We start from the raw sequence: 24,617 nt of genomic DNA, 5'->3' as shown, positions 1-24,617 counted from the left end.
ATTTAGTGGCTTTCGATGACGTTCGGCATGTTTCTAATTGGAACTAGCTGTTTATCTTAAATTATTTAAAAATAATTTTAGTTATTTCACTTACCATGAGAATTTGCCCCGTATATTACATCCCCCTGGCCGTATAACACTCCTGCACAGACCACATTGAGTAGCTTCTAATCCATCCATATCCGTAAAGCCTTACAAAAAACACAACCTCTATAGTCGTTCACACGGCTGTAGGGTGCTGCACTTGCTCCAGTCAGTTGGCACACTCCGTCATTTATAACCGGCAATCAAACAGCCCTGTTCCATACAACGAGCGGGCGTTACTACAGTCTCGCTGCTTTTGCACCCTAGTTTATCTCTAAGAAGTCACATTTTAGTATTGCCAGTTGCACCTGACCTGCACTTTGTCAACAAAGCGGCGGCACCTGCAGGACAATCGGGGCAAAGGAGTGCCTCCAGGTTTTTCATATTTAGTGCCTCTAGGTTATGCAGTTAGAAACTGGGGGAGAGGGGGAGACGAGAGCATGCGGACAGATTGGTACGGTTAGTGAGTAGACTCGAAGCTAGCCACCTTTGCCTCTACTCTGTTTAAGCGCAGGCGTCTGGCATTCGCATTCAAACGGCGAGTGGAGACGGAGATGGCTAGCTTTTGGTCTACCCACCAATCGTTCCAATCAAAGCTCAAATGTTTCGACCCCCCCCCCCCCCCCCACTCGTCTCCTCTCTATCTCTCCGTTTCTGCCGGTACACCATTGGTGGCACCGATTGAGTAAAACTATTTTCCTATCGTTTTACTTTCTTCACCCTAACTCGCGTCGACGCACAGTCCCGAGCTCAAATTTTGGGAATGGCCCGGCTTCGACGCAACGAATAACGTTGTCCCTCCAAGTCCTCACCGGATGAGCATGTCCCTGAGGTCCGGGAACTCGCAGTGCATCCTGTTCTCCACCTCCACCAGCCCCCACTGCGTCTGCCTCCCGAACACCGTGCGCCCGTTGACCGTGTGCTGCTTGTCGCTGCCCACCACCGCGAACGGGATGGCAGCCTGCGAGGCCGGAAACACGCAGTGAGCAACGTCCTTCTACTGGTAACTTTCAGGGCGCCGAAAATACACAAGGACAAGATACAAGAAAGGAGACGTGAACAAGGCGCTACATAGAACAGAGCCCGATGTAAAAGAAATGTACTGCATTAGAATGGCAATCTGGGCTAGTTGGTTCATGATAACTTTCAGGGCGCCGAAAATACACAAGGACAAGATACAAGAAAGGAGACGTGAACAAGGCGCTACATAGAACAGAGCCCGATGTAAAAGAAATGTACTGCATTAGAATGGCAATCTGGGCTAGTTGGTTCATGATAACTTTCAGGGCGCCGAAAATACACAAGGACAAGATACAAGAAAGGAGACGTTGTTCACGTCTCCTTTCTTGTATCTTGTCCTTGTGTATTTTCGGCGCCCTGAAAGTTATCATGAACCAACTAGCCCAGATTGCCATTCCTTCTACTGGGCTTACCAACAGGAACTTCCGTCGTTCTTGTTGCCTTCAAATGCGTTACACTGGCCACAAACTTGCCAGTGCACGGCGGGAGTGGCGTGGAAAGGGCAGCAATTTCTATCGCAGGCAAGACCAATTAATGAACACGCAAAAGTGTATTAGTCCGAGATATTAATAAATTTTCATGTTTTTTTATAGCCTCATTTGAAAATTGTATGCAGCTTCTAAGTCTGGTTTAAAAACGTAACAATTTAATAATTTGTATCACAAACGCAAATAACCTTTTGCAAATTCTTTTAAATGGTCTAGCCTCTAATAGCAATTGCTCTCAATTCTGCAATTGCAACGTGACCCGTAAAACCAATAATTTGAATGTTAACAGATTTTAGTTAATTAGCCAACTTACTAATACGGCTATTCCTTCGGATGATGTCCGCCAAACTGAAGAAACGCCTGGAGATGTTGGCATTCAGCTACCAGTTTGCATAGTTTTATTAAAATTCAGTTTTCGTTAAAAATATTACCCTGTACACTGGATGTTCAAAGCTGTTGTACGAGAGCGTGGAATTCGCCTACTGTAAAATCCCGAGAGACCGCAAACTCCAAATTTAGAGATAATCGTGCAAATCTGGGGGATGAATTAGGTCAACAATATGTAAAGATATGTCGTTCCTGTATGTTCCCAATGTTAGAAAACTGAGGGGTGACCGCTTATTGTGGAATGGGCGAACACTCGGGTATAGGCGTGGACTTCGGGGGGGTATCGGGGCTCGTGCCCCCCCCCCCCCCCCCCGTTGAGATTTGGGGGGGGCGGGGCAGAGCCTCAACCTGGCCCGAGCCATGATCCTTACCGAGACACTGTTTATGGGCCATGTAACGAGCTTCTAGTAGTGGCATGTAAACAAAATAACGCCCACAATGCCTTTATTGACAGAATACATAGGAAATGGAATCCCAGCATGCTTTCGTTAGCTTCAATCTCCAGTTCCGGCGAAAAGGTAACGCGCAACACCCCCCCGCCCCGGGAAAATGGAAAGTCTACGCCGCTGCTCTCGGGTATTTCATGGCGGCGTGTCACTTGCAAGACGTGCAAATGAACTGCAAGATCGAGCCACGAGCTCATGCCAGCAGCTTTGACAGCACTGTACACCAAGTGTGAAACAGTATGCTTGTGCAAACCTAACGTCGGCAGTGAACTCGATGTCAAAGAGAAGCCCCCTAAGTTTTCTACCATAGTTGTCTACGGAAGTAGAAAGGGAGCGGGTGACGGAAAGCCTACCCTGATCTTGTTGTTAAGGATGGTCTCTTCCGGGTCGTCCTCAAACTCCTGCACGGGGTAGACGCAGATGCCGTTCCTTGCCAGGTCTTCTCTGATCTGCAGTGAAGGGGTCTCTGTTGACTCAACGGCCTCCACTCCGTTTAGCGTTGGGTAAAGTAACGGTAAAGTAAGACCGGCTAAATTTGTTTCAACAGATGGGCAGATAAATGCCTTTTGGTTTAGTTCTCCTTATTTTGCATCTCTTTGGGCCCTTCAGCTTTCAACATCTACCAATTATGTCCCAGAAGATGGCACCTGTTCGTGCTGCATTGCACTATAGTGGTGTAGCCAGGATTTTTCTTTTTTTCAGCAGGAAAGGGAGGGGGGAGGGGGATTTAAAATGAATGTGTATGCTGTAGGGTCGGCTGGATTTCAGTGGGAGGCTGAAGCCCTGGCTATGCCACTGTTCCACTCTGTGCTTTCAAGATGAATTACAAGCACTTTCTCAGTCGATTTTCTATCGGACATTAATGCAACAATATTTGCCAGCATTACTTTGCAAAAGAAAAAACAAGAACTTGATATTGGTATCAGAGCAGCTACAAATCATGATATGTGAACTGTTCACGCACAAAGTAAACCCAACACCAAAAGTACTACTTAAAGCAGGCACTCCAAACTACTATGTTAAGTACAGTGATATGATTGCGGCGCCATCTGCACGAAACTGTGCCAAAGGGCTTACCCTGCTACATTTAGCCAAAATGTGAAAATTCTGTGCCAACATTGCACCAAAACTTGATTTCACTTAATTAATACTGAATATATAATAGCTGAGAGGCCCCCTACACGTCCGGATCGTTACGGTACGTTTGTGCAACTTTTCAGAACTTACGATTATTGCCGGGAATAACATACTATTCGATTTTATCTGTCTTTCAAACACTGACAGTACTCGGAATTTCCACAATATCAAGTTGTGTTCGCAGTCTGCCCTGGCGGGTAAGTCAGCTTTGTTGAATGCACTTCTCACCGCGCACTTGCATACTGCTGTGAAACAACCACGAAGTAAGCATCGCGATTTTGCTTATCCTGCTTCGCCGCAGTGTTCCCTTGTGCTAAGAGGAAGGCACTCCCCCAAAGCGGGACATGTTAAACACGAAGGTGTCTGCTACATTAAAAAGGAAAAGGGGAAAACTTGGTGAGTGCTAATTTTGCAGTAAAAATTTCCGAACAACACTGCTGCTAATGTTTATAATACACTGCGGTGTTCTGGCGATATCTTTTTTCCGAATTGTATAGTTAGCAAGGGCACTTGCAAGAAACTTTATATCAACAGCTCTATGGACGTTTTTCGCTTACTCTTGTCCTCAGCCACATAATAGACATATCTGGTATGGGCGACGAAAAAATAATGAAACATTTCAGCCTGCAATAAGTGAAACGTGAAGGGGAGACAAAACGAGAATGGGTGGTGGTTGCGCTCATATCCTAAATGTATTCTATTGGCGTGGCGACAGCAAAACAGTGATTCCGCCCATACTGGAAGTGATGATATTTCAAGATGGTGGCGCCCTTGTGAAATAGGTCTCGAGGTCTATTCTCAATTTGAACTATCTTGTTTAGTTACCATCTTCATATAGCTATTATGTGTTCAAAATACAGTCAATTATATTAATTAAAACTAAATTAGATGAACCGGTGGAAGGAAGGTTGGGAATGACCTTAACCGGTTTGGCTGGATTTTTTTTTTTTTTAATTTATCATTTGCATGTCGATTTTTGTTATCATGAAGTTGTACGTATAAAACGTCATTTATGTTCATGATCTAATGACAAAAGTTTTTTTAATCTGAATTAAGAATTTTAATTTTATTACGACCTTTAGAAGTTGAATGAAACATGAATCTGTGGACTCAAGATCACTCTATTCGAACACTATTTCAAAGGAATATATACCATCTGTTTTACATTTCATTTCATACCTACAATAACTATTCACAGTAATCTATACTGTTCCTCATCAATCAGCATCTTGTTGCCATGCCTAGTGTTTTTATGTGCCACCAATCAGCTTATTTTGTGTTTGAGGGAATCAAACCTGCCGTGCAGTTGATGCCAACAAAAGGTTGCACAGAAGTGAGAAGGTAAAGTAGGCACGTCTTTTAGTTGGATAGGCCAACACAAGAATCTTAACATGCAGTATTCACAGTGGTATGGATAGAAACGCATGTGTGTGCATGTGCTCCAAAAGTACTTTTCCTGCTCAAAAGAAAAGGTGCTCCAAAATGATTCGGCCCAATCACATCATTGCAAGTATTTGCGGTGAGAAGTTTGGGTATCCCCGCCTGGTGGAATTTTTTCCCAACCCAGAGTGAGGAGCGGCAGAGGAGCAACTTCCTCTGTCGGTGCAAGCACGTGCAATTCCAAGCTTCTATTCACTATGAAAATGGATACATAACCGCGTGGGTAGCACGTGCGCTAACCATAGTGGGGAAAACAGCAGCGCACCTCGCGAGCTTCTCACCGCGAATAAACAAGGTACCCAAACTATTCCCCAAGGCTGGATTCCTCGGCAGTTTCCACTCGCCTTTTGCTTGAAGTTGTTCCTCTCTTCAATGGTGAGCGTGTCCGCCTTTGCGATGACCGGCACGATGTTGACGCACTTGTCCAGGCGCTTCATGAACTCCACGTCCAGGGGCGTCAGCCTACGTACAAAGCGAGATTGGTTCGCAGGTGCCCGAGGGGTAATTGCAATTGCACTGGAACCTCACTTTGGGGCCCACATGACCGACCATCTCGAGAGAAGAATGCTGACAAACGGATATTAACGGAAAACAGCATGTACTACCCGGCTTGCATTGAGGAGATTTATGAATGCATTTTAACAGAAGCAAAGAAGGTGTTTGTGTCGTGTTACTGTGCCCTGCCATCGTCAGCTAAGTTAAGCAGGCTAATGTCCTGCTGTGGGTGACGTGGGTGGTGCCACTAAGGTACATCACCACTACGGGTCACGTGACTCACGGTGCAAACTTTTCACGCGACGTCGCGTCTTAAAATGTCATTAAAATCTTGTCTTGTTGGATGACGAGTTACGGTGTAGGGGTAATGTGACTCCGCGTCACGTGGCGCAGCGCCATGCAAGGTCGTAATATTGCGTCATGCTGCCCAGATTTGCTTATGTATCGCTAATGCATTCTGCATACTAGACATGTAGTCGATTAAAGGATCGCCTTAGTTTTTTAAAGCAATTTTTCATTTAGAATTTCAGCAAAGGCCTTGGCATAGATATCATAGATGCCAATGCATTCACTGAAGACCGCCAACGACTGTAGAATACTTGGGGATAGATACACACATGTAAAGGCATGTTACATATCTGTCTTTGTCCATGTGTAATTTATGCTTTCATTTGAATTCTTTTTTCTTTCCTTTTTTTTTTTATGCTAGAAGTTCTTTTAATATTGTCCATATTATTACAAAGGCACCTCAGAACCCTGTGATTCAAACTACAACAAACTGCAGAATTACAACCAAGATGAAGGGGTCCTCTGCTGTGAGCCCTTACCAAGTACACCTTAGGTCCAACAAAAAAAAATATTTTTTTTAAAAATAAAATTAGAGAAAAAAGCGAAGGCGCTCACGAATGCCCCGAAGGCGGGACGAAATAGAGGCAGCAGTGAACCCTGGTGTCTGGGATGTGCTTCTTGCGAGTGACGCTCTGCTCTTCACTCAGGTACTTCTCGTACTGTTCGTTGATGTACTCCAGGATGGGCAGCCAGCTGCAAGGGAACATGCATTCCTGTTCCAATGTGCACATCCACCTTTACACACCGTGTTTGAGAAGGAACCACCGGAAGAAGCTAGCAGTTAATGTGTCGGTACAGTGCCCGGAAAGTGTTTTCACACGGTGTGATCAGCGTTCTAACCCGCCAGACTTGTACACTGCGCAGCGCTGTTAGCGCAAGCACGACGTCGGGGCCTTTTCGCTTTTTTCTTACAATACTAACTGACACCGAAATCTACCGCTTAGGTGACAGCCCTCAGTGGAGGCTTTCCACCATACCAGTAGTTTTTATGGCAGCCATTTACTAATTCTAAAAGGAGACAGGCAAAACTGGCAATGCTTGTTTGCATTAACAGTGTTGTGCGCGGTGTACGGCGCTCATTGCAACTAATCAAATTACCTGTAATCAGTTATGTTTTGGAGTAATTTTATGACCATTTGATTACTTTTATTAGGTAGTAACTGTAAGAGCAGTCTTATTACTCTTGGAAGTAATCGAATTTCTTGTAACCATTACTGTTTTGCAGCAGATTCAAACCAGATTGACAAAGAAAAAATGGACTAATTAGGCCAAGCATTTAGCATTATTTCGAGTGTGAATGTACACTTTTCATGTTGCTGATTTGGGCATGCAGCGTTGGGATCTGCCGAGATAACTAACTATATGAAGTATTGAATCAGTCAAAAGGTTTGGATGAATGAATCAAACTGATCAAAGGTTAGAAAGCCGTTGAACGACAATTTGGCGGAGTTGGAATTAAAGCTTCTGGTCCTCTCCTTACCGGTGACCTGTTTGATAGGTACAGCTCATTCCACTGCACATTTCCCGACTCTTTTCCACAAACAAATCCGATGACAATGACTGGAAGGATCTAAAGTCTACAAAGACAACATGAAAACTGGTAGCCATGTTATTGGACAATGGAAGGGAGAAAGTAAAATGGTGGCACCCCTCCTGCATATTGGGGCTTTCAAAGAGTACATTAGGCGGCCATCTTGAAGGTCGTTGTGAAAATGGAGGGTAGCTATATATATTGATGCCGATTCAATAGAAACAGCACTACGATTGTGACGTCACGTGAGAGCAGTTACCTCGATCACCAAGAAGCAATAAACTTGCCAGTTTTCATTGTTGACCTGGTCTCCAAATCCGGGCGTGTCGGTGACCGTGAGTCGTAGACGCGTTCCTTTCTCTTCGATGACTAGAAGAATAGAAAACGGAGGAGAGTCAGAAAAGCGAGTGAGTAACCGATTTTGCAATTAACCTTTTTTTGTGTGCGTTTCTGACGAGCTTGTTTTCTTAAACCACCCAACACAGGGTGGGGAATGAGAAAAACCCAAAAACATGTCAGAAAGGGGCAATCAATCACGTGCAAATAATAATTTATTTTGGGTGCGAAAGTTAATCGATAGGCTGGAGAACAAACTTGGCTAGTGAAACTAAATATTTAGTCAAATTTTAGTGAGCATATCGTCTTTGCATCGAAAGAAGAGCAGCGCAGCACGAATGGGCCATCTGGTTCCGACTGCAAGCGCTACATTTGTGTGTAGAATGAGATTTCAACGATGCATAGTAAAGTTCCGAAAGAACGCCCACCCAAAATGAGATAAAAGGTAAAAAACATGGGGTGGGCTATCTTTGAGGATACCACAGCAAAACTTTATCAAAAATTAATGATCGACACCCTGGCACAGGGGCAGACCATGTGACGCGGGAATTGAATACCGCAGATCGCGGACACCGCAAATTCGCGTTTCAGGATGCGATAAACACGCGGGAATTCGCTGCGAACTCATGTGTCACGGGAAACGTTACCGCAGGTTGCGAATGCAGCAGATTCGCGTTTTATGGTGCGAAGGACCCGCGGAAACCCGCCGAGAGCTCGCATCTCACGGGAACGAATAACCGCAAATCGCGGGCGCAGCAGTTCAAGCTTTATGGTGCAATAAATAGGCGAGAACCCGCTACAAACTTCCCTGTCCTGTCAACGGAACTGATATCGCGGACAAAAACGCGGGAATTCGCTACAAACTCTTATGTTACGGGAACAAATACCGGAGATCGCGAGCGCAGCAATATACACGCGGGGCACCGACTCGCGTAAAATCGAGATCGCGTACGAAAACGCGGGAATCCGCTACAAACCTTGTTGCGGGAACGGATACCGCAAGTTGTGGACGCAGCAGTTTGCATTTCACGGTACAACGTACACGCGGGAACAACTCGCGTGTTACGAGATCCAATATCGCGCGCGCAGATCGCGGACATAAACGCGGGAACCCGCTATGAACTCGCTTGTCAGACGTGCCGGTACTGCAAATTGCGTGGTTGTTGCGATTCCCGTCAGACATCGCGTGACGTTCGACGGGAATCGGGGAATGGGCGATGTTTAGGAATATTTGTTACAGATACATTTAGGCAGAAAAACGGGATGGGCGATTTCTCGGGGGTGGGCGTTCTCTCGGAACTCTACGGGTAGTTCTTTTTTGCAGCGAGAAATATAGGTACCGGACCTTTCATCGAATGCCGCTTCATCAAATAAGTGGACATTTCATCGAACGCCGTTTTATCGAACGCCATTTTATGGAATTGCTCGGGTCCGTTTCATCAAATTTCGTGTTTACCGAGTTTTGAAGCAATATAAAGGGTTCATACTGCGTTTTTTTATATTTGAAGTGGGTATTTTTTTAAATGATTTTAATTGATCAAACCACTAGAGATAGAATTATTATACTGTTCTGTTTCCCCTCTAAAATTGGACACTTTATTTTATTTATTTTTTAGTTTGTGCAGATTATAAGGAAGCATGTTCCAGAAATTCGGGGGTATGTTAGCTTTCCGGGCGTCACACCACAATGGAGTGATGTGACGCGACATCGGCTTCCCTGCATGACAGCGGCGTACCCGTAGGTGTTGTAAAGCCTACCTTGACATCGCAGACCGATTGTTTTCTCTCCCTTGCTTCATTTACAGCTCCGATTTCTTGTTCCTTTTTTTTTATGTTTTTTTATTTGCGTTTGTTACATCCGATTGATGACCCCCACGCCAGCTTATGTTGCAGCGTGCACTGACTTCTAAGAATCGCCGCCAGCACCAGCGCAGCGGAGTTTTACCAATACGGAGTAAAAATACGTCGATGAGACTTTTATTTTACTTTACGTTCTAAAAGATCGCTGTTGCAATAGAAAAGCTACTTTTTTTTTTTTTTAACAAATTTTATTGCGCGGATTGAAGCCATCAGAAACGGAAATGGCGACTTTGCGGAAAAGCGACCATGAGGCTGTCGCAGCCCTGGCGCAGAGACTGTACGTACACGGACGATGGGAAGGACATCTGATCCTGGCTCACCGTGGCTTATGGACTTGACCTCGGTGGTCTTGGGGACGACGTACGGCACGGGTTCGCTGGCCTCCTGGCCCTTCTTGGAAGACGTCCTCCTGCTGATGTTGGCCTTGAACAGCGTGTTGATCAGCGTCGACTTCCCCAGGCCGCTCCTCCCTGCTCGAGAGAAGAGCGGTTCTTCGTAACTGACCCCCTTTGGTTTTACGCTTTGCACTCTTCATTTTGCAAAAAAGAGGTGGTGGCCCAGGACTTCGTTTCACGTTTTACGTCCAGCCGCAACAAATGTACAAAGCTATAAAAAGAAAAAAAGAAGGTCAAGGTTGTTTTGTTAGCGACAGTTTCTAGGGTCTTTCCGATAATCAGCTCGAGGTTAATTTCTGTCGCAGTTCCAGGTACTTTTAGTGTCGTATAATCTTTGTAGAGTAAAGGTTCCGACAATGGACAACAGCGGGAAAAAAACCGCTAATTTGGCCAGTACAGCGCGACTTCGACCTCGCCAATAACGGGAAAGCAGGCAAGTGAGAAAGCATTTGAAGGGCCTCTCGGCATCTCATAGTTTCAGCAATTGTTTAGCAGCGTTTTATATATATATATATATATATATATATATATGCAGATGAATGAACCGTACTTAATCCAATGAATTAAAGAATCCAAGTTTTCAGGAACCCGCCGAAGCCAAAAAACGGCGGGTTCCTGAAAACTTGGATTCTTTAATTCGTTGGATTAAGTACGGTTCATTCATCTGCACAAATTCATTTATATCCTCCTCGGAGACCACGTACGATGGTGTGAAGTGCCCGTGTTGTATATATATATATATATATATATATATATATATATATATAGTTTGCCTTGTACTTCGAAGATCATCAGAGAGAAGCTTAGTCATCGCTCCTTTCCAGTTTTGCAGAGAGACAGGCAAAACGCCGCAAAGGTGTTTCTTGGAAGTAGGTCTACTCCGCCTCCTCACATGGCGCACGTTCCCCCCTAAGCTGACAGTGCGCTGGAAGCTACGTTCCAGTTAGACCAATGACACGTCCACCTTTCGCCCCACGTGATCCCGCCCATATTCAAGCCGGGTGGTCAGGCAGTCAAAGGGAGGCGGTTGGTTCGGTCCGGCGAGCGCTTAGCTCTTGCCGTATACTGTCAGGGGTGAAACGGAGTTGAGCTCGGAATGCGACGACGATTACCGGTTAGTGTTTCTTTTATCGCTTTTATCTTCGCGCCTCGAAGAAGAGTGGCGTAATGACCGGTGTGAAGCACTCGGTTTCCGCGACCCCGCCACGCGTCTTGGCAGGTTCGCGAAATGCAAATTTTTAAAGCGTGACGCACACCGTCTTACAAAGAAGGTCGTATACTTCGTTTCACCATGCACGGGCAGCTGACGCCACGAGCTGATGGCACCAATCGAACAGCGTCAAAGGCGCACCATCCTTGTCTCTGATGGTGTTCGATAGTGATGGGATGAATCACCGGAGATTCGGATTCGCCTAGATTCGGAAATTTCCGAACTTCCCGCGACGAATATTCGGCAGATTCGGAGATTGGTCACATTCGTCGCTGGTTGCAGATGGCAGCGTGAGCCTAGTCGTAAACCTCCCGAGTGCGGTCAGTTCTGTTTTCCAAGTACTGTTACTGCATGTAACCCGATTTCGTCTTGTTTATTTCAACTTATGGTTTGTACTGTACTGTCATTCTAAACCTTGGCACGCGCCCAGGTCCAGCTGAGCTGATCGGTGTGGTTGACGTAGGCCTAACCAATGAATGGTCTCGGTTGCTGTGCGGTTTTTGCGGTGATCGGTAAAATATAGCGAAATGCTATGTATTACACATAATGTGGCGCAACGCACAATAAATATATTCGAGCCAGGAAATGATTCGTCTCCTTCTCTAGAGCTGCGTACGTCCGTACCTCTAAGGCGCGAGAGCCAGACGAATGTTGCTCGTTACAACTTCGACCACGTACCGGCACCGGTAGCGAAGAGAAACTTCGCACTGCCGTTTCTCTGATCTCGGCAGTAAGTTTTGTGTACGTGAACTTTACTTGATAAAAACGAAACCCAACACAGGGGTGTCCAACGCAACTTTATTGTTCGGAAACAAACACTAACTCAATCGGATATCATTAACCAGAAAGACTGTAATAGTACGCGCGTTGAAGATAATCGAATCGAACGTACTCACTTGTGTGGTGTGTGCCACCATGACCGTAATTATGAGCACGAAATCAGCCTGTGCCAAACAGCACGTAAGGCATCGATTTCTTGCGGCGATGAAAACATGCGCTTGTATTTCCACGAGCACCAGGCATGCCAATTTTTGTCGTAATCCGGAACCGAAACCAATTTTCCCGCGATGTCTGGCTAGCTTTCTCGGCAAACATCCGAAATAATATAAACAAAGCGGTACATATTATTTATTACTATGATATTATATTACCATATTATTTTGTGCAGTTTGCAGAATTTAGTGAATTTAATATCACGAAAAGTTGAAACACTTATCAACGTGATCTGGCAACCATGGCAACGCTCCGAATCTTTCCGAACTTTTCCGAATCGCTTGAGATTCGGCTACTCTTCTGAATCTTTCCGAATCTTCAGATTCGGCTCCGAATCTCGATTCGGATAAAGATTCGTCCCATCACTAGTGTTCGATCATCGCTGAACCAATCAATTTCCCAAAAACGTTTCGAAACGAGTGAAATAGGATCCGTGATATGCTTAAATGATAATCGCACGCTTGTATTTTCAGCGGATGGCTATAGTTTTTTTTCCAACCGATGGATTATGGCGAGCGCTTCAAAATCGGCCATCGATGCGGCGCGATGCATCTCGGGATATTTGCCGCTTGACGTCACGCTCGCAACGTTACGGACCCACTTGGTGGCGCCAGCTTTATCGCCAACGCAGAGCCATGGCTCTGCGTCAACGCGTCCCAATCCTGCCAAGTGGGAATACCCGAGGTACGGCGTACTAGAAGTTTAGAACTACTAGAACTGAGAGATGTGCCAAGCGCCGCTTGCTCCCGGGCGCCTCCATCGGACACCGCCGCGCCGTGGCGCTGCTTCTAATGGGTTCGTGACGTCGGACGTTCCAACGAAGTTCGACCCCCCAACCACCAGGTGGTATTGAGAAACCGTCATATTCGTTTTAAAATTGCTTTTCTCGCGCTTACAAACGAAAAACGTGTTTCTGTACTGCTGTCACGTGAAAGACCACGTCAACACAAAGAAACAGGCGCTAAAATTCCGCTTCCATACCCCTTTACAAGGCCACTATTTTTTTTTTTTTTCTTTTCTAACAGTGTTTGGGACACGCGTACCGAGAAATGATTTTTACGTTTTCTAGAACAAGATTTGTATTAAATTCTGCGCGCAAAGTCCATGACGTCACGGAATGGTCATACACGCTTTCCACCTCGAGATGGTCATACACTCTCCACCAGAACGTGATGGCCAAGCCGATCCACCTCTCCTCCACGCGCCCGAAATGCCAAGAGAGGAAACAAGTGGAAAGGAGGTGACTACCGACTAAATCGCGTCTCGCACCGTCAATGTTGGTCTAATTTATTTTCTTTTTTTATTTTCGCGTAAAATTTATTTTTGGCACGCGTCTCCCGACCACACTGTTAAAAAAAAAATGTTTATTTTCAGTGGCCTTTTAAGACGCGCGCCTTGTGCAACTACGCCTAATGCAGAAGGCATAGGCCCCTGACAATGCCTACTAATTAACCTCGTCACTGGAACTCGGTTTCAAACGCTACCTTTAACTATAAACTGTTACTAACTCTCACCACAAGGCCGCAGCTGCCACAACCTTCAGGAAACATGAGTCACTACCTTCACCTAGTAATTAGAACCAATAAGCGGTGCACATTATAACAGGCAACATTCGCCAGATCATGCGGCGCCGTTGAAAGAGCGGGAAGCAAGATGCTGCCTCCGACTTGTGCAACTTCTGGAGCCCAGAGAAAGAAAGTCTCTGGGGAAAACGTGGGCTGCCACTCTCATGTTTTCTGAAGGTTCCTCGAGCACTTATCACGCAAACGAAAAAGGTCACTGGGCTGCACAGCGTCTCATATTCAGCCAGAGAGAGAGAGAGAGAGAGGTCTTGCGCATGCCCAGAATGCCCCAGTAGACAAAGATGGCGGAGCGCAGAAGGCGATTTTAGATATGGTCCATGTACTGTAGTCCATGGGTCGCGAGGAGATTTCCAGGAGGCTCACTTGCACGTCCTTCCTGCTGCAGCGTCGTAGACTGTGTTTGGGAGTGGTCACGGATGGCGCCACTCACCGACCACGACGATGTTGAACTCGAAGCCCCTGCGGAGCACCTTCTTGCGGATCTGCTCCTGGAGCGTGTCGATGCCCACGTAGCCGGCCACGTCCGTCTTGAGGCTGCCCCAGTGGGTGGTCTCGGTCAGCGTGTCCGCCATCATCAGCAGGAACTCATGGACGCCCAGCAGACCTGAACACAGCAAAGGACGTGGTGCAAAGTTGTTTCCCCAGCCAGGCTTATCTCTAAATTCAAAATAGCTGTTGAAAAAGTGGCGAATAAAGGTGAACAGAAAGTTAGTGGTGTAAGTCACAAACAATCTACAATTTTTTTTTCTTCTTTGCTGGCGTTAGTTGAATTAGCTTTCATTTCGCACCATGAAACTTCTTGTAACCCGTCGGGGTGCCAAGGTGTACTGCCCCCATAACACAAGGGAGTTGCTATTCGCATATCGTCAACCGTTGCGTCATGTGATGCGCCACTGACGTCGTTTCTCTGCGTCGCGCATTTCTGTTAATAAAAGTCGCGTTTTTTTTGTTTTTTTTTTTGTTTTTTTTTTTTTTTTTGCATAATCAGTGTCGTGCGGTGCAATTCATCTTCGGTACCCCTTAGCCAAACTTTCGATTTCGATTTGTCAACCACACTTCATTCATGACATCCCGTCACGACCAAATGCAGCGCTTGCATTTTCGAATATGTGACTCCCTTACAAAATGTTTTTTTTTTTTTTTTTTTTTTTTTTGACAGATTTGTTTAGAAAAGGTCGTGAAAGCTGCACTTACGCGGTTTGTGCAGGTGACTTATACAGCCAGGGGGACATAGTATAGGAGGCTGATCATAATGATCAGTCAGCTAATTAATTAAAAGTTGTTAATTATTTTGAATTAGGAAAATAGACATATCGTTGCGATTAAAAACTTGCTGAGCGTCATCTGAAGCCATTAAGTGAGCTATTTTTAAAAAAAGATAAAAGGCAGGGGTAGCATTTCACGAAGTTCTAAAAAACTGGACGCGTCTGGACGCGTTTCTAGATTTCGGGTTCTTATCGGAGCGCATCTTTGCGCCCGTGGTCCTGCTCCCTGGTGGTCGCGGCGCGAAGCCACCGCCTCGCCTCCCTCGGAGGATGGAGAGGAGGAAAGTACGGCGCACGTGCGTTGCGCCTCTCGGCCACTGCGGGGAAGGACCGCGGGCGCAGGGATGCGCTCCGATAAGAAACCGAAACCTAGAAACGCGTCCAAATTGAGAGTTTCTGCGGAACGCCGTCAAATACTACCCCTAGCTGCCTCACGTCTTTCTAAAAAGAGTCGATTTAGTAGTTTCCGATGACGCTCAGCAAGTTTTTAACCGGATCCATATGTTCATTTCCACTTATTAAAAAGTGAATTAACAAATTTTACTTAGCTAGCCAACTGATCATTACGATTAGCCCCCTATACTATGTCCCCCTGGTCGTATAACTCTCCTGCACAAACCGTGCAGCTACGTGAAAGGTAACCGTGCAGGTGAGCCGTGAAAGCATAGCTTTCACGGCTCACTTGCACGGTTATCTTTCACGTAGCTTTCACGGCTCTTTTTAAACAAATCTTTTAAGCTTACAAAAAAAAAAAAACTGTGTTGTATACGTGTTGCCTACCAATCCGGATAGAATGCTGGGGCACGTTTTTTCCGACGTGCCACGGTTTGTGCGCGTGTAGACAGGAGTACGAAAGCACGTAGAAGAAATATACCGGGCCGGCCGTCCTGTTCCATCTTCTCCTCAACGGGCTTCTAGATTATCCGTGAGCCGGGAGGGTCATCTCTGGGGTGGTACCCAGGAGACCGCCAGAAAGGTGTGAGACGCCGGCCGGCCGTATTCGCACTCCTCGCGAAGTCCAAGCAGCTCCTTACGGCCGCTGGATGCTCGCGTTTCAACGGGGGCTCTAACGAAGATGAATGGGCCCGTTGCGAGCGAGCCCTGACTTTTTAATGTTTAGTTAGTGACTATTTCGACGTACGCTTTCGAAGAAAATTTAGATTTTATTTTGACGTCTGCGACGCCATTTCCCGAAGACCTAAAAATATTTTCAGAATTATTTTGACGTCCCCCGTCAAAATATTTGGTTCTCCCTACGTTGACATCTCAAAGTTAGAACATTGGAGCTTCGGAATTCGGACTAGAAAGTGGTCGAAAGTAGCGGTCCAACAAATATTTTGCTTGCAGGCGGCGTCGCGGTTCAACGCGCATTTTCAGAAAACAAATGTGTGGTGGACTGCAGTTTTTATGACCTTTTAAATTATGTAAAATAAAAAAAAAAAAAATAATAAACCTTTGAAAGCAGTACGTACGGTACATCAACTTTCAGGCCGCACGTAACGTTTGCTTGGTTGTGCCCAACATTACAGAATGCGGCACCGTTGCTTTCCATGATTTATCGCGCATGTTTTATATACACAAAAAAGCTGAATCTCGTGTCATAACATGTACAGTGTATTGGAAACTGCTTGTATCTCGTACAACCGCGCCAAAAGCTTTGTTCGTTCACAGCGGTCAAGAAACATTGAGGAGGCAACATTCACAAGCTTTGATTTAACATCCCGATCGTTTCGTAGTTAACCCGTTCGTTATGCACGAACCAAACTGAAAATGTAAACTAAACAATGAACTCACGAAACCCCGTTAACAGGGAGGCGTCCAGATGCAAAGCGAGACTGCGACCATATCCGAAGACGCGCTCGTACGATAAATATGGAGGGGCAAAAAGCGTGGCAAATTTCTCAGTGTTACGTAAGTAGTGTACGCATTTACATTTTGTTGCGTGCAGGCAATATACAACAGGATATCCAGCTCGCCTTTCCTTTAAACCCCAGCTCGCCTTTCTTTTAGATCCATCATATTAGATGAGACGCGTGCCGAGATGAAGTTCGAGCTCAGAGCATCGCCGCCGGGCGTGTCACGTCCGAAAGGATCAACTGTCGAGCTAGTCCCAGCCACACGCTGAATAAGACATTTCCGCTGCCAGCTAAGACCGAAACTTCTTAAGCACGCAACACATGACTCCGTCAATACTATGCCGACAACACCATCAGAGACTAAACAGAACGGAACCACGAAACGGCTCACACTGCGACGGCTGCATTCACGGGGGCCGTCGAAATAATAAAGCCACTATTTCGACCTCTTTATGGAAGTGACGTCTCAGACGTTGAAATATTTTATTTTATATATATATATATATATATATATATATATATATATATATATATATATATATATATATATATATATATATATATATATATATTTTTTTTTTTTTTTTTTTTTTTTTTTTTTTACGGTGGACGTTGAAATACTCACTGCCTATCACTGCCTAATTTCCCTGCAGTGCTGAGATGCCGTCACCAGGGCAATCGAAATCGAAATTATGCCACTCCTCTCCATGGTCAAATAGGTCCCATAGTGCAACGCGCGCAGTGTTGCATGCCGGGATTTTCGGAAGTATAGTCTTTTCCAGGTTACCTGTCATTCACCGTGTAGTCTGCCCCAAAGAAAGTAACAAACGGCACCCACAAGACAAGCGCCAAGAGAGAGCGCAGGCAGGCAACCGCATACCAGCGAAAACATTTGTATGCGCTGATCATAGCGCAGGCTCAGAACGAGCTCACATTTCCAGGCTGATAAGACTGGCAATCTTGATGGTGTGGTATGCACGTTGAAAAGGCGCAGTGGAAGCTCGCCGTTAGAACGCACTCAGCGGCTGTGGGCTCAGTTATGGCCGCTACTCTTTTGAACATCAAGTTCGGCAAGTCAGTAACGTTGTTCGTTTCATTTTGTTTATCTTTTCTTTTTTTGTCTCTCGAAGCCAAAGAACGTTTCAGCGAGGTCGTTGCGCCGTCTGTATTAGTTCAGCTTCGCATTCCTGCTCGGCTGCAGAACTGTTGTTGCAGCGGTCCTCCTCTCCCCCAGCACGAACGTCGAAATCCGAGTCCAGCCATCTCGCAAGCGCACATCTGCCGTGTGTAATCGATACCAGGCCACTGAATCCGTCCAAACATCCGCCAACTGGGACCGAACAGAGAGCAACTAAAGTAATAAGAGCGACACGTATACATAATTTGAACTACGCACAAGAGCAGACGACGAAGCACGTGGAGGCGTGCAGTTATTGAGCTTACACGGCGCACACGGCTGTTGGTTATGGTAAAGTGGCGTCATGGTGACGCAAGCGACGCGCCGCTTGGCTCGTCTGTCGTCCGCTTTTTTCGTGCACCGTCGTCGAATTTCCGTGACGAGCACGCGGTCGTCCTCAGAGTTAACAAGTATTTCATTGCTGGAGTCATGTCCTGGTTAGGCTGTAATCCTACACTGATCGCGGATACCGTGTGCGCAACTCGATCAGAGGAGGATGGTGGTGAATACGTTTATTTAAAGCAAAAAAATATATATATATCTCCGGAGACTCGAAGTTTTCACGCCACCTAGCGGAACAGACGCGAAGGAGCGAAGCGGCGAGCCACATGCAGCCTATTGGAGTTGGCAGGAAAAGCTGACGCGGCCTGGCGGCCGAAACGTGAAACATGGGGAAAGGGGCCTGTACGCACGCAGTTGTAATTGCAAATACGTAAAGCGAGAAAAATAAATAAAAATAAATAATAATAACGATTTTTTTAACAATTTATTTGTAAGCGAGATTCGAAGTTAAAACGGCGAGTCCGCGAGCTTCAGCAAAATCACTACAATGTTTTGTTGTTGTTGTTGTTGCTAGGTGAGTTTTGTTTTGAGGTGCACTGTCCACCTCCTAAATAGTACGCTGATATTTTGAAAAGAGCGGCGTTTGCGCGACAAAAGGTCCACCATATCCCAGTTCGAAGAGACGCTGCGGGGAAAACGTGACGTCACACTCGTGCTGATGGATCACGTATGGGCGCGCCCGTCTGCCCTCTGACGCCGCCTTACTAGTGTCCATTCCCGCGTTACGGTCGACCGATTTTTCTCCTCGCTCGGACAGATGTTTTACCCGTCAAGTTGCCGACGACACGTAGCCGATCCAACGCCGTGCCGCACGCGTCCCACCGCTCGTACACCGTACAAACAAGACGCGGCGTTCGCTGGCATACACGATGACAGATTTGCCTGCGGGCACGCCTCAACCATCTTCGAAGCATATATGTTATCTATCATACAAATGTATACGCTCCTAAAATACCTAAAGACATGTGTTTGTAGGACCAATATGATAGAAGCGTCAAACAAGGAGGAACCACGCCTCACACGGCGTCTCTGCACGGTGCATTATGCCCGAGCCCCACTAGAGTGACGAACAGAAACAACTGTAATCGACAAGCCGAAAACACGCGAAGCATGCTCGCAGAGGTACGTCTTTGGGGCAGGCAGGCTCCGGATCACTCGCGCTTAGTTCACGAACCCCGAGAGACCGCGAGCCATGCCAAGGGCGTACATTTGCGGCGAGAAGTTCGCTATAGGGGCGCTTCTGTTTTGGTCACTATATAAACCTCAGGGTAGTGCACGTGGTACCCACGCGGCTATGTTTTATTTTCATCGTGCATCAAAACTTGGCATTGCACATGATTGCACCAGAACTATCCTCACACTGGGTTGTGGAAATATTCCACCAGGCGGCGATACCCCCAAACCTCTCGCCGCAAATAATATACACCAACGCACGCGTGGTGCACGTGTCTGAGGCTTGTCGGTGTCGGTCGTTTCTGTTTGTCGCTCTAGTGGGACTCGGGCACTATATAGCGACGTGACCGCGGTTTTAATGCCGTGACCTTCAGGAGGGAGACGCGAAGCGCAGCACGTATAGGCACGTGACATGTTCAAAGGGCTGGATTGGCAAGGGTGGCTCGTATATTGTCCGCCGCGAATCATCGTATGCGGGCAACCTTGTTGTTGTTGTTGCTTTGTACGCGCGGAAAAAGCATTCCTTACCGAAAAAGACTATCGCTCCCCGGCGTCTCCCCCACTCTCCATTTGTAAGCCGAGAAGTCTGCGTAGAAGGACAGCATCTCCTATCTAGCTGCGTATCTTTGAACCTCAAAGACACCCGCCACACGTACCACATCAGTCTAGCGTATACTATATTAGTATACTGGAGTTAAGGCCATCAGAGAGGGGCGGTAGAATAACGCATTCCTTCTTTTTTACACGCAACGCGCCAGCGAAACTACCACGATAAGATCGGAGAGGCTGCTATATATATATGCTTCGTTTCACCTTACGATATGCCTATCGCCAAGGCTACATACAATCCGCCATATCCAATCACGAGCTCTAGTTGGAAACCGCGTGGTATATTGTTCCGACAATACGTACGTCGACTGGCTCAGGATTGGACCTGGCGTTCCTTATAGCTTCGAGTGTGGTCCGATCGTGAGGAGCCGCGTGCAGCCGCACTGAGAATACTCACTGCGTCACGCTACATAATTGTGCACTGTTGTTAGACAAGGGGAACGCTCGATACTGCGACTGTCTTACTGGTAAAGGTGTATCCACACGACGGACCGGGCCGCGGACCGATTGATCACGTGATGCGCGGCCCGCGGGCCGCCCGGCTGCAATGAGCATCCACACCGCGGACCAAAAGAGCAGACGACAGAGTGAACGGGCCGGTCTAACCCTCGACCTCACAGCTCCGCCCAACGCATGCAACGAGCTGCCTTGAGGCTATTTGTAAAGAGCCAAGATGGAGGTTGAACGAAAGAGACTTTTGGCCGCGGTGGTCCTGGCGTTGAGTATTGAGGACCAGGAGGACTGAAGTGAACCGAAGAGGGCATGCATCTATTGTCTTACAGAGCGTGAAATTGCTCCACGAGCGCGATGAAGTAAAAAGTTGCAACGTCGCACCATGCCGCCATCGTCGCACAACAAAAGGTTCGTCTTCTTCGTCTTCAACAGTTGGCGCCAAAAGAACACGACTTTGGATTTGGATTCCAATCTAAACAACAAAAGTCAGCTTGTTGCCAGACTTAGCACTTAAATTATACTAAAAACGCCGCGGTCCGCCGCCAAGATCCGGGCGAGAAAAGTGCTTGGCATTTCTCACAAGCGCGGGCCGCGGACCGCCGGCGGACCTCGAAAAGCGGTGACGTAAGATCACGTGATGCGCGGCCCGCGGACCAAAACAGCGATTTGGTCCGTCGTGTGGATACACCTTAAGGGGACAACCGGCATGCGCGCACATTACAATATTGGTCCGCACTCGCCCCTCGTAAAATTTGGGGCCATCTGTTCGACTGTACGGCGCTGTACGTCGAATTGAAGTTTTGGGTGTATTATATAGGACAAAGTGTGTAACTATACATTCTTCTACACCCTTTTTTCTTAAGAGTGTGGGCACCTCATCCTCGCGGCTTTTGATGGCCGTTTTTTGCACCCTCAGAGGTGTAGTGCACTGCACTTACACCCACGGAATGTGTATGTACTATTCTCTGCGACTGTATATGTTCACATGCATATCTTCCTCCCTACTTTTTTGTGTGGGGTGTGCTTAAAACGGACGTCCACGTCCGACATACAAGTATACCTTCTTCGTTTCCACTGTCGTCACATTCTCGCCGTACCCTTGCAGATGCGAGAAATAATGTTCGGGGAACAGATTGCATTTACACTATGGAGCTAAACAGTCAGAACGAGACAAGAACAACTGAAGGCAACGTGCAACAAGACAGCGCCAAAGACGATAAAGATCACATAAGCAAGGACATCAGCAACAGTCACTGCTGACTGCCTGCTGTGCTGCCTTCGTGACGTCCGTTCTTCTGCTGTTTGCGCTCCAGCCAACCCAACATCCTTGAGCATCCCTTGTTCTCTCTATTCGTGCGAGTAGCAGATCAAGCTGCTCCCCCAAAGCTCTCTACTCTTTCCACTTTAGTGGAGGGAACGCTGGAGAGGGGGAAACCGGCAATCATGGCACGAGCAGAGAGCTTTGTGGGAAGGGCTTGTAGGGGTCGCCACTATCGGGCAAATGTGGCGGTCAAAAACAGGTCCTGTGGTGCCGTGCTCTGTGCCAGCTCAACGCACAACGCTCGGATTTCAGCAGGCGAGCGTTGAACTCCAAATGGTTCGCCCGATTCTGGCTATACGTTTCAAACCTGCGGCGATGTGTTGGCTTATGCGAGCTTTTAGGTGCTTGACCTTGTTCGGGGAAGCGATGGAAGGACTGCCTACGGGTCTGATGAACGTTGATAAACGCACAATGTCCGGTTCATGCGGCTGCGTGTTATAGGTTGCGTTCAGAGCCAACTGGGCCACACGCTGATACGGCAGTAACGACAGTGTCAGCGGGACAACTGTTTCATCGCGCCAACCGCCGACAACAATCGCGGAAGCCACGAGCGGGTGCGTTCAAATAAGGACGGTCGTAGCTGTGTCACGCCTATCTTTTGTTTTCAAATAAATTTGTATGAGGTAGCATAGCATAGGGGGGGGGGGGGGGTCCATACAACACAATAACCGTACTCTTAAAAAAAAAAAGTCTTTTTTTTGTAAAAAAAAAAAATGAAAAAATATGCGTCTGAAAGGAGATGGAACTACGGTACGCAACTTCAATGGCTAAAGGAATAAAAAAGTAAAATTGTCTTCTACGTAATTATTTTGTATGTATAAGGCGCGCCAACTGGTCTACTAGAAGCATTTAGGTTCAGTTTAAGTTTATTTTTCAGGTAATATATAAAATGGACAAACTTGGTCTCTTGCACAACTCTTCATTAATTAGGCATATTTCGGCAATTTTTTTTAACACATCTTAGAATTAAGATTTTAGGCTGAAACTTTTTGTCCAGAGTATTTAATGCTTTGTTCACTTTGAACAAAAAAGAAGTTAGCGCTGAACTATTGTAAGTGTTTGCATCCTGCCCGAAAGTTTTCGAAATCATCCTTGATTTTCCCCAAATTTTTCTCGATGAACCCTTGGTAACAAGCAACTCAAAATCAAAAAAAAAAAAAAGCATGCTGCGTCACACTGTATTAAATTATAAAAATAAACGTTTTGCCAGGTCTATGTTGCAGTCAATTGACTTTTTTCTAATTTTCTAAAGTCCCTCTATCCTGGGAAAAGTGGCGCCATCCATTGTTGTGGAAATGATCGAGGCAGGTGCCGCGCGCCACTTCTGGGAAAAACATGGCGTCTGAAACCTAGCCCAGTGCTGCGCCGTCCCGCCATGATCTTCCCAAGGGCTGCACGTTGCACGTGCCTCGTGCATCGACGCACCTTGCGCTACTTTTAAAACATGAAGGAGCTTTATAATTTTCCGCTAACGAGCGCCGCCTAGGGAGTTGTCTACGAACTACAAATGAAGGGCAGCCAATCCTGCCTCCGCCCATCAGAATACGTTGGCATCGTGCCGTTGCATTGATCTTCGTTGCCTTTTATGCCCCATACTAGCGTATATATCTCAGACAAGAATCGCCAACAAGGACGAAATACGCGCAAAGATAGGCGCTGAATATGTTGGTCGACCGGGACTTTGCCCTCCCAAAATGGCGACGGCGGAAAGCAAGGCTACCATAGCAAGGCCATGGAAGGGAGTGTACGCATGCGCAGAAGCTTACTAGAGAAAGGTCATTTACCGTTGGAGGCTTTCTGTTCCCTTAACCAGTCCCGTTTTTTTTTTTTTTTCTGTTTTGTTTTGTTTTTACAATTGGCTTTTTGGTGAAGTTCGCGCTTAATCCTAGGATCCAATTAATTTTTTTTCTAATTGGCTTTAAATCGGCTGTGCCCTCGAAGCGGTACCAGTTGAAGCATTTTTATTTTTTCAATATTTTATAAGGCCTCACTTTAACTAATGTTTCAACGAATACAGGTACTCGAGCACCCCATCCACAGTGGACGTGGATGGTCGCATTATCTCCCAGACACCACGGAACACTATACAAAAAAGCGTGCGAGTTGTTTTTCTCTGGCAGTGATATGGCTGATATTGCTTATGAAAAGTGAACCTTGCGGCGCATTCGGTCCTTATAGGTGTTGTGCTTGGTTGATTGCGTTGCACTGCGCTACTTCCCCAGTGTAGTATATATTAATGTGGGTATAACCCGTTGACAAAATGATTCGATTCATCTATCTTGACATCACCATACTTCGTTCATAATCACCGATGGATTGCTACGATGGACGTCACGTTAGCCACCCTGGCCAGTTTAGGACAGGGACGCGGCGACAACGCGTCGCCGCGTCCCTCTCCAGGGTCACGTGACACTCGCCGTCCGTAGTCCATCGTAAGGTAAAACCAACCTTACTAGAACAGCTCAGTTGGGAAACTGCCATAGAGCCTGTTTTGAAAAAGTGGCTTCGATCCGTACTCGAGAACCGACCTAATGGCGATCGCAACGCCGCCATTTCTCCCGCAGTGGCCACTCTGGGAATTGCACGTCCGCACGTATCGGTTCAGGTCGCGCTAAATCGCGGAAGGGTCGGTAGCGACATCTCGCAGTGCCATTTTGCGGTAGCAATA

The 24,617-nt window shown here is 46.6% G+C and overlaps 1 protein-coding gene across 2 annotated transcripts in view; it reads right to left on the bottom strand.

The window, feature by feature from the left end:
- LOC8026133 (neuronal-specific septin-3) overlaps window positions 1–24,617 on the bottom strand; it is a 38,937-nt gene that overhangs the window by 1,531 nt on the left and 12,789 nt on the right. For both annotated transcript variants that reach the window (XM_029980806.4, XM_029980807.4), the window contains 7 exons: window positions 14,184–14,357; window positions 9,893–10,042; window positions 7,664–7,745; window positions 6,401–6,538; window positions 5,347–5,464; window positions 2,779–2,874; window positions 897–1,045 (listed from right to left, as the gene is read on the bottom strand). In XM_029980806.4, coding sequence (XP_029836666.2) covers window positions 897–1,045; window positions 2,779–2,874; window positions 5,347–5,464; window positions 6,401–6,538; window positions 7,664–7,745; window positions 9,893–10,042; window positions 14,184–14,357 — 907 coding nt within the window. The remainder of the gene's footprint in view (window positions 1–896; window positions 1,046–2,778; window positions 2,875–5,346; window positions 5,465–6,400; window positions 6,539–7,663; window positions 7,746–9,892; window positions 10,043–14,183; window positions 14,358–24,617) is intronic.

This window comes from Ixodes scapularis, unplaced genomic scaffold (assembly GCF_016920785.2).
Source record: "Ixodes scapularis isolate PalLabHiFi unplaced genomic scaffold, ASM1692078v2 PGA_scaffold6__148_contigs__length_123643588, whole genome shotgun sequence".
Taxonomy (NCBI): domain Eukaryota; kingdom Metazoa; phylum Arthropoda; class Arachnida; order Ixodida; family Ixodidae; genus Ixodes; species Ixodes scapularis.
This window is presented reverse-complemented; position numbering and strand designations above follow the sequence as displayed.